This window comes from Anopheles merus, chromosome 2L (assembly GCF_017562075.2).
Source record: "Anopheles merus strain MAF chromosome 2L, AmerM5.1, whole genome shotgun sequence".
In the NCBI taxonomy this organism is placed as follows: Eukaryota; Metazoa; Arthropoda; class Insecta; order Diptera; family Culicidae; genus Anopheles; species Anopheles merus.
Window position 1 is genome coordinate 42,322,916 of NC_054083.1, and position 10,387 is coordinate 42,333,302.

The window sequence follows — 10,387 nt, forward strand, 5'->3', positions numbered from 1 at the left end:
CGTTGAATTACAGCACATGAAATGCGCCTTTGATTTGGAGAGAAAAAAAAATGATGGGATTTATTAATCTATCACTGTGAGCATCCGAAGAGATCCGTCACGGTACGGCGGCCTACAGCCGCTTTGAGCACTGCATCCCCTTGAGCTGTGGGACGGTTACTGCAGATTGCAGTTGCGAACCTTCACCTCTTTCCACCAACTGTCCGGATAGTGGTACTTTTGCAGCTCGATCCCACCCATCGGTACGGTGTAGTGGTGGTGGTGGCCGAGTGGCCGCTTCGGCAGCGTACCCTGCAGCAGATTGTGCGGGAAGCAGTCGAGCGACGGGGTCCAGTCACAGTTCGGCGGCAACAGGCGGCGCTTCCAGCCGATCCGTTTGTACATACCTTGCTGTATAAAGTCGAGAGCAAACAGACCGAAATTAATTGACGATTCTTTTTTTCTCATTTTAGCTTTCCTTACCACTTCATCGAGCTGAAATACCACCAGCTCCACGTACGGAGGTGCATGCTGGGCGGTGGACTCTTGCGCGAATATCCGGTAGATGCCCTCCGAGTGCAGGTAGTGGATGCGCAGCTCGCTCGCGTAAAAGTTCCGTATGAAGCGTGCCTCCTCGTGCCGCATCAGCTCCTCGTTGAGCACACAGAACTCGGCCTTTTCCCGCCACGGCAGCATCTTGGCCATGCGTATCTGCCCCCAGAGCGTCCCGTAGCAGAGGAAGTGTGTCAGCCCGTGCTGCTCCAGTAGCCGGTGTACTCTGGAAGCGTACTGCAGTGAATGATTTGGAACGGAAAAAACAATAAAGAACAAGTGCTTTTTTTATAACCAACCTTTCGAACAATCGTTCCAGCTCCTGCCGGTAGTGCTCGGTCATGTTGCAGGTGTGCTGAAATTGACGGCCGTCTGATTCGGGTCCCGGTCCGAACAGGATCCGGCACCAGCGGTACACCGTGTAGAGCATGATGGCCACACACAGCAGCACCACCATACGATACAGTGAGAACCGCAGCATTTGTTGTGTATGTTGTTGGCTAGATTTTGGTGGAGGTGGAAGTGTGCACTGAACGTGTTTTGTTATCACAGATTCGAAGCTAGAAACTGTCACGAACTAGTATCACAGATAGTTTGTATCATTGCCCTTTTCAAAAATCGCTTCGTTCTGCTATCCGATGCCGGGATAGCTGTGTGCGGGCAGGAGAAATTGTTAACAGCTGACACACCACCACCACGCTCGCGGTTCTGCCTGTCGAGCAAAAGAAGCGATCATGCGCAGTGGACGTGTTTATCCTGTAGAAACAGTGATGTCTTACATTGGAAGGCATATGCACTGGTTGGAGAAGGTTTGTTAGAATGCTATTTGACGTTTGACTGCGACACCTATAGATGACGTACAGTTAGAGTAAATCTTATTGGATTTTGGTGCGGCAGTGCGAAATAAAGATGATGTATGTTCTAATTTTCTTGTATAATGCAACGGAGCATCATCATCATCATCACACTGACGTCAAGAAAGAGAGTAATACCGTATTCACTCTCGATAGACACTCTGTTACTCTCTTGTACACTGTGCGGACGTTCTATCTCTCTCTTTTTCTTTTTTTATTTTTTTCTCTATTTTTTTCTCTTTCTGTTCATTTGAAGTGATCAGCTGTTCATTTGTACGGCAATGCAACAAATCTAAAGTAACACGAATTAATACAACCGATTGATGCTGATGTACCTTATTTGATGAAATATTGTGTTAACATATTCTAAACATTTCGATGTACATGAAGTACAGGTGCAAGTAAGGTTTTTTTTTAATTTGTCACTCTTTCACTATTTAAATTGGTCGCTGTGTTGTGTTGTGCTGAATAATTTCAAGGGTATATGCATAACTCCAGGGAACGGGCAAAGCTATACTTAGGCTCAGGAACTGATCCTTAACCCATACCGGTTCTGTAACCGAGCATGATACCATACCGAACCTAGAAATGATTCTGGATTTATATCGTTTCTAGACCTATTCCTGAAAGATTACCTGTTCTGAATTCTGAACTCACACCATCCCTTGAGCTCGAAACTTGGAGAGAACCCATACCGATCCTCGAAGAAATCGCAAACCCATACCAAATCGGAAACAGATAATATACCTATACTCTACTATGGAAGTGACTCTCAACCCATACCGATCCTGAATCAATTTAGATCATGGAATTGTCGATACCTAACCCATACCAATCATACAACTGATGCTGAAAACATACCTGTTCTGGAACTGATCTTAAACTCACACCGGTCCTGGATTTATTTTTGAACGCATTCCGATTTCATGATTGATCCACTTCTCACACTGATCATGGGAATGATGGAAAACCAATACCGATCCTGAAATTTAGGAACTGATCTGGAAGTGATCTCGTCTCCATATCAGTCCTAGAGCTGGATCCTATTGTGCCCATACCGGCCGTGAGACTGCTCATGAACCGATACCGATTGGGGCACATATCCTGGAACTGTTCTTGAACCCATGTAGGTACTGGATCCATTTATGTACGCATACCGGTTGTATGACTGCTCTCACAGACAGACAGGAATTGCTCCCGGTTCAGAAATGTATCCCAAACCCACATAGACCCACGCATACTGATACTGAATGCATATTGGCCCTGGAACTGAATCCCTCATACTCATACCGGCCCTGGAACTTAGGACCCATACTGTACCGTAATTGGGGCCCGGCAAACTACAAAGCTGGATCATGGACATTAGTTTAAAGAAGCATATAAATGACAATGTTGATACAGGATCAAGGCAAACTCAGACCAACTCTGCACTACTGCTGAGTACAGCAATTGCAATAATGACCTTTGATGGTCCAGCAATACGTAGAAAAGAAAAAGAAAAAACAATTCAATGTTTTATTTAAATTTGTTTATTTTCTGTCTTTTTTGTTTTCCTCCTTTAAAGTTATGACGAAACGATACATATGTCACCTTGTTGTATTACGCATTTTACCGCTCTCTGTGTACTGTTCTGCTTCACTGCTGCTTCTTCTCTTCTATGTATTCCATCTAATCTTCCCTTTCCCGCCTTCCTTAACAGTAACTGTTTTGCTTTGTGTGTGTTTGTGTGTGTGTTTTTTTTGTGTCTTTGTTATGTTGTTTTTGTGCTTATAATATCCATTTGCTTTGTATGGGTTTTTGCTAATCTTTTTTTTCGTTACTTTTACTTGTTTTATGTTGTGTTTTCTGTAGTTTGTGTTTTCTTTCTTTCTTCTTCTTCTTCTTCTTCTTCTTCTTCTTCTTCTTCTTCGTCTTTTGTTCATCTTGCTCCTTCTTCTTGTCACAGTTCTACAATTTTCTTTCATATTAAAATGTCCTAACACAGTACACAAAGTGGTTTTAGTGGAAAATTAATCTCATGCTATGCTGCTTTCTGTTTGTTTGTTTGTTTCGTTACTGCTTGTTTGCCTTCTGTGTTTGTTATCACTATCAAAACAAAACCCAATGCACTGGAACAATATAAATATGCTTTGTGTTTGTTTTTGTTTCTTTTTTTCTTATTTATTTTTGCTATAGTGTTGTTGTTGTTTTTTTGCTTTCGTTTTCGTTTTGTTACCGCTGTAGCTTAAGTTTATGCATTACACGCATCTTTTTTTCTCGGTTGTTCCTTTCTCTTTGCTCTAGTAGTTGCGAACGCTTGTTTCGAACCGATGTTCCTGCCACTTTGAATCCAATTTTTCCTTTCTTTTTTGCCTGCCTATCATCATCATGCAGCTACAGTTCGCTCTACGATCGACTCTCTTTTGCTCGGTTTTGGACATTGCTTTCTGGGGGATTTCCACATCGTTCCTTGTTGCTTCTTGCTGCTATAGTTTAGATTCAATATTGCCCGCGTGCAATTTCACAATTCACAGACGCTCTTGAGATAACTTATTAATTACCGTGTTTTCTCTTCTCTTTCTTTCTTCTCTAGCCACGTGCATTGTTTGTGCAAGGAATGGTGGCGCACGCTTCGCTAGCCTTTTTCTCCATCTCCATCCTCGCTTCATCCATCCTACTGGGGTGCTCCTGATCTGCTGTGTGTGCGTGTATGTGTGTGTGTTCGCCTGTACGATCGCGTAAGTAGTTATTTTTATTTTATAAATATATTTTAACTAGTGGCATTTTGATGGCTATGGCCCGGTTTTTGTTTTTTTTGGATAAAAGTTTTGCTATAACCATTTGTGTAACGGTGGTGGACCGACGGAAAATACCAGCTTAAGGCTTATGTTGTTGTTGTTTTTTTTTCGTTCCTTCTTTCTTTCCTTCCTTTTCTCGTGTTCTGGTTTGCTTCGTACTGTGTTGTGTTGAGTTAGTATTTCTATGTATATATTTATAGTTTTGTTTGTGTTTTTTTTTCGCTACTTACGTTTGTTGGGGAAGAGGAGCAGAGGGGGCGGGGGGTGTTTCTGTTTAGCAAGAGTTTGGTAATAAAAACTGGAATATGTATGCAATTTGATTTTTTATCTGTTTTTATCGTCTCTATCGCTGTGTTTTCCTCACCTACTTGATGCTTGATTATAATCTTCGCGAGTAGAACTCGGGTCTATACTCGGTCATTGAGCGTAACTTTGCTATGAGAAATTAAAACCCAGCAAGAGGGGGTATCATTACCCTTTACCCTTATGACCCCGCTTAGTCGGCTCGGGCTCTCACAGGTGACAGAAAAGGATGCGTGTTTGTGTGGCTTTTTTGTATGTCCTTTTTACCGATTTTCGAAAATAACAAACAACCTAAAACAGGTTTGTGTCTATTTACAAACTATTGTTTTCGACGTTCTTGTGAACGCTTTTTTTCTGTTTTGTATGGATGTATGCCTGTGTAGTGTATTGTTCTGTTTGTGTAACGATTTATCTTAGTTTGTTTCGCCACTCCAGTTCGCCAGTTATTTTTTGTTTGTCTAGTTTTCTAGAGTTTTGCTCCGTTATCTTCTTTCTCTGTTCCACATATGTTCACAGCTCTGTGCGCAAACTGAATCAATGCTGCTGCGGTCATCAGCTACCTCCATTTCCTTTCACCTGTGTGCTTTTTTTTGTTTGTTTGTTTAAGATATTACATTCCTATATAAAAAATTTATATTTATTTAGAATTTTTCTTGTGTTTTTTTATCTCCTCATTTTCTGTTTCCAGTTTCATATATATATAATTGTATATATATATGTAATATTTCCTCGTACATTAGGTTTTGCTGTGTTCATACTTTGCTGTTTTATATGTATATAATTATTTCTCCTCTGAATTGTTGTTCAATAACGCTCGCTACACACCCTTGCGGTACACGGCAAGCCTTTTAATTCAGAGAAGAAAAAAACAGTGCTACTTAACTTTCTGATGTTGTTTGCATCTCTACTTATATACGTTTGTTTTTTTACTGCTTTTTTGTTTTGTTCTGTTCTGTTTTTTTCTCTTTGTTTCACTAATACATTAGAATACAGCGAGTATTTAACACATACTTACACATTTTTCTGTTGCTTTGATCAGTTTTCACTACAATTTGCTTTGTTGCTTTTTGTTTTTCTTTCGTGTAGTTGTTCATTTTTGGTTTTTATGCAACTCGTTTTTGTCCCCTAAATAACATTTAACTTTTTTTTCGTTTTTTTTCTCTTTTTTCTGAGTTCGACTTCGAGAATCACTGCCTTGTGTGTGTGTAAGAGTGTGTTTGGTAAAGTTTCTTATACACACACACACCGAGATCAATCACATTGTTGTGGGTTTTGCCTTACTTGTTTTGATTTGGTAGCTATTTTTGTGTTCTACTGGAACGAGGGAGTTAGTTTGTGGGAGGTGGGGTTTGGAGCTGGTGTTAGTGAGAGTAGAAAGGAAACGGAAGTGTTGGGAAGCGTTGGGCATTTTTGCTTAACGGGATGAATGTTGATAGGGGGCAGCATGAGTCTTGTTGTTTACGCGAGAGTGAAGGAAGTGGAATGAATGAAAAAACAAAATCAAGTGCCTTTAAATCTGCATCTGTAGTGCTTTTCTAAGCGATTGATTTGCATCTTTACCCGATACACTCCTGCCAATGTTGGTGCAAGAGTAGAGTTACTTGGTAGAGTTTCGATTGTGACTTTTGGGAAGAACGAAACACTATTCTAAGCAAAGAACGTTGCCATCTTATAGGATGGAATCCCATCATATGTGTGCGGTTTTGCGCAAAATGATCTATTTGACCAATATCGTTCAAGTGTGTTGGGACCGCCTCACCCAAACAGGTGTTAGCAGTAGTAGTGGTAGTAGTAGTAGTAGTAGTAGTAGTAGAATTAGTAGTAGCGAGCAGCGATCAATACTAAACTACTAGGAGGCTGGTTTGTGGAACGTTTTGGTGAATGGTCCAAAGGCCGAACGCGCCCTGTCCCACTCAAGTAAGGAAGGGAGCTCGGCGAATAGATCGGCACCATTGTTTGCACTACTACACATGCACAATTCGAATTTCATAAGTGCGCTCACGTTGTTTGCTTTTGCTGGTGATAAGTTATTTTTTACTGTGTTTTTTTTGTTGTTGTTGCTGTTGAATGTTTTTTTTTATATTAACTTTTTTGCGTTTTTGTGTGTTTTTCTTTAGTTTACTCATTTCGATTCACCTCGATTATATCTTGCCTAATATAATGGCCATCGTCCTTTCGCCCTGCCATCATAAGGACGAGCTTGTGCACGCTTTTACCGATACCGATAGGCGAAAGTTTTCCCGTTTATTACTTTGATTATTACAGTTTTTAATTTCCTGTTATTTTTCTTTTCTTCTTTTTTGCTTCGCTAGCCAGTATAAGGTATTTTAAAATGCTCTAAACATGAAAAGAGTTGTGGCCTACACGGTTTCATGTGTGTGTGTGTGCTCATACTAATGTGTTAAGAGGGATGTGTGGGTGTGTGTGTGTATCGTTTTTCCGCTTACAAATATATTATAGTGTGTGTGTGTGTGTGGTTACCGTAAAATTGGGAACATACTAAATATTGTGTTATATACGTTTTTGTTCTATCCCTACAAAACCATATGTAACAGTATTATATTGTGCGTGTGTGTGTGTGTGTGATTGTATTAAATTTTCACTACATTTGTACACCCACTTGTCGTACGCGGTATGCGCGATAGAGGCCGGGTTTGCATTCCGTATGCATCGCCCGGTGTACAGATTCGCTTATATAATTGAGCAGTTCGTTCCACCGGAACGGTTCCGGCAACCGGAGGATCCGGAGAAGGGCAGCGGCAGGACAAAACTAAACTTACTACTTACTACTACGGAATTCCGCTTCCTACCGCCCCTGTTCCGCCGTTGGAAAAGACACATTCTTCTACAGATATATCTAGCAGCATCTAGGTGTAATTTCATAATTCTCTTTTGCTTTGTTTTTGTCTTTTTGCTGTTGAATACATTATTCTATTTATTTCCTCTTTTTTTTCTTCTTAAATAGTTTTTGTTTGTTTCTTTTGTTGTTTTCATTTGTTGTTCACTTTTTTTCTGTTCATTAAATGGATCATTACCCTACTATGTATGGTCATTCTTCTAAGTGTTGGGTGTGTTTGTGTAACATTTATATAAGTCATTTTCATCTACATAGAAGCGTTGCACTGGAACGTAAAAGGGAAAGTGTCCTTAGTAAATGTTCTAAAATTGATATAAAACGTCGTGTTGGAAATAGAACCGATAGTAAAAAGAACCATCAGCGCAAATGGGGATTAAAGAAAGTTGAAAGTTGAAACAAAACAAAAAAACAGGGTGCTCAACAATAAGCGGATTGGTTGTGAACCGTCAAGCGGATAATTGCAAGTATTGCCAGTAAGCGAATGTTTACTTTTATAAGATAAAAACACGACCAACAGTTTTGGTTTGTTCCTACTGAGAATTAGTAACTGGTAGTGTTTGCTTAATTTAGTGTACTTTTTCCTCTCTTTCTCACTTTCCATCTCTGTTTCTTCCATCAATGTTGCATACTTTGTTGCTTCTGCTTTTTGTTTTGCTGCTATTATATAAATTTAGAATTTTAAATACTCGTCCCGGCGAGCAAAGTGAATTCGTTTGCTCGTTCTATGCTCTACCCGGCGGCATTGAATAAGTGCAACAACGTATGTGTGTGGTGGCGTATGTTTTGATTTGGAGCGTAATTTAACTGCTCCTTTTACGCTTGTATCGATGCATTCTATTCAATGTTTTGGTTCTATCTTGCCTAGTTATGCTGATCTAGTTTTTTTCACCCCCATTTTCGTATGTGCTTTGGTTTTGTTTCTTACTGTTTAGCATTTTGTGACACACGTTCCCCGTTGTTTTCGTATCTTCGGTCGGAACGCCGCTCTCGTGTAGCTGTGGAAGTTCTGGAACGATAGTTTGTTTGTTTTTATTAAACATCGCAGTAGCCTTGGCCTACTAGTTTCTTACCCCTAGCGTAACTTTTACATCGTCTCTCTCTCTCTCTCTCGTTCTCTGTGCCGTGGTTTTGCCTAATGGTTGGTTTACTTTTATGAATGATGAAGTGTGTAATATGATCGAGAAACAAACGGGAAAACGGGAAACTGTGCAGTAAGTGTTTGTGTTTTGGTGTGTGTGTGTGTGTGTGTGTGTGTGTGTGTGTGTGTGTGTGTGTGTGTGTGTGTGTGTGTGTGTGTGTGTGTGTTTTGCTGCTGTTTTGCCACAGTGGCAGTGTCCTGGAACGTTTAACCAGGCTTCAGCAGAAGTCGGTTGTAAACTGAGCGAAGGTTACGTTGGTTACCAAGGACGACGATTGACTGCTCCGACGATGTGGAGCGAGAGAAAGAGCGGAAAGAGAAGGGATAAAGAGAGCGTGCAAAATGGCCGTGCACTTCCCGTTCTATGGTGATATATCAGCCTACTATTACTACTGCTACTACTATGTATTAGCTTGACAACTAGCGCGTCAAACGTGGGAAAGTGGGAATTGTAAAATGATCCACAATCAGCTCCTACTGTGCATATGCTTTGGTTTGAGGGTGGAGGCGGTTTGATTCCGTTTCAGATGATGAGAACAAAAGTGAAGAAAAAAAAAAAACAACAAAACAACGAACAACGAAATTAGCTTTAGTATGAAAAAAACAATCTATTTTCCTTTTTTTCCAATCAATCTGACAGTTTGGTTTGGTTTTGTTTTTTTTTTTGTTGTTTCTGCAGTTAACGGTTTGCATTTTCTTTACCGTTTTTTTGTTGCTTTGCTTTGTTTGTGTTACGTTTGCAATACGTTTGGTTACAACGAGTTTCTCTTACTAATGTGTGTATAAATGTGTACTTTTTGTTTGTTTGTTTTGCTTGCGCGGTTTCTTCGTTTTGCACGGGGTTTTTGTTGTGGTTGTGTGGTTGTTTCAGCGTGTACTTTTTTGTTGTTGTGTATCGTGTGTGTGTGTGTGTGAGTTGTGTTGTGTACTGTGTGTGTGTGTATGTTTGGGTTGTTTGCTTGTTGGTTTTATCATCTACGCAATTTTCAAGAGCAAGTAATGAAGTATAATGGCGCGCGGGCATGCGAATTCACTTTTCGCAAAACACCCCCAACTCTTGAAGGCCGAAACAACCGAAGCAAGTAATAGTAGTAGTGGTAGTAGTAGTAGTAGTAGTAGTAATAGTAGTGGTAGTAGTAGTGGTAGTAGTAGTGGTAGTAGTAGTGATAGTACAAGTACACTAGTACACTCTGGTGTCGTTCGTGTGGAAGGTTTACTTTCTTTTCTGTGTGTGTGTGTGTATTTGTTTATGTTGTGTGTTTGTGAGTGTGTTATGTGGGGTATTGTGTCACTGTGTTAGTGGTTTTGGTTTTCGCAGCCAAAAACCTCCGAAACTATCGCGCGCGCTCGTGTGTGTGTGTTGTGTTGTGTTTTTCTTTTTCTCTTTAACGGGGTTAAGTGAATTGGTATCGGGTGCCGAATAGTCAATGTCTACGTATGTATTTAATTAGTTTAATTAGAGTTTTCTTTTCCTCCTCATCCATTTTTTCTTATCTTCGTGTTTTCTTCTTTTCTCGTTTTTCTCTTTCTCTCTCTCTCTCTCTCTCTCTCTCTCTTTTGTTTTGCTTCTTTTGTTTTCTTTTATGGGCTGGTATGTTCTTACTGTTTCTGTTTTGTTTTTACTTTTACTTTCCCATCTGTTGCTTGCTCCTCGCCGTCTGTTTCTTCTTGTTTGCTTCTTTTCCTTTTTGCTGGCTCTGTATCGTGCTTCGCTCTAACAAACCCCTATAGGAGATAGAATAACTATAAAATTTCGGAAACAACAACTTTTGTAATCACGATTTTTTGTTTTGACTCGCTTTTTTTGTTTGTTTGTTTGTTTTGCTCTTATAACCACGTTATGATAGAGTTGCTCTTTTTCGCGTTTTCGTTTGAACTACTTTCTCTGGCTTGTTTGTTTGCTTGTGTTCTCTCTGTGTTTGTGTGT

The 10,387-nt window shown here is 40.1% G+C and overlaps 1 protein-coding gene and 1 long non-coding RNA gene across 2 annotated transcripts; both read right to left on the bottom strand.

Moving 5' to 3' along the window:
• Window positions 1-82: 82 nt before the first annotated feature.
• On the bottom strand, window positions 83-1,436 carry LOC121591844. The gene is made up of 3 exons (XM_041912883.1): window positions 831-1,436; window positions 463-757; window positions 83-390 (listed from the first exon to the last, which is right to left on the bottom strand). Exons 1-3 carry the CDS (start codon window positions 1,010-1,012, stop codon window positions 157-159), a joined length of 711 nt encoding a protein of 236 aa, XP_041768817.1. The 5' UTR covers window positions 1,013-1,436; the 3' UTR covers window positions 83-156.
• A 1,982-nt stretch (window positions 1,437-3,418) lies between these two features.
• LOC121592551 lies at window positions 3,419-9,976 on the bottom strand. The gene is made up of 2 exons (XR_006004680.1): window positions 8,393-9,976; window positions 3,419-8,328 (listed from the first exon to the last, which is right to left on the bottom strand). It is a non-coding gene; the product is annotated as an uncharacterized LOC121592551 (long non-coding RNA).
• Window positions 9,977-10,387: the final 411 nt, after the last annotated feature.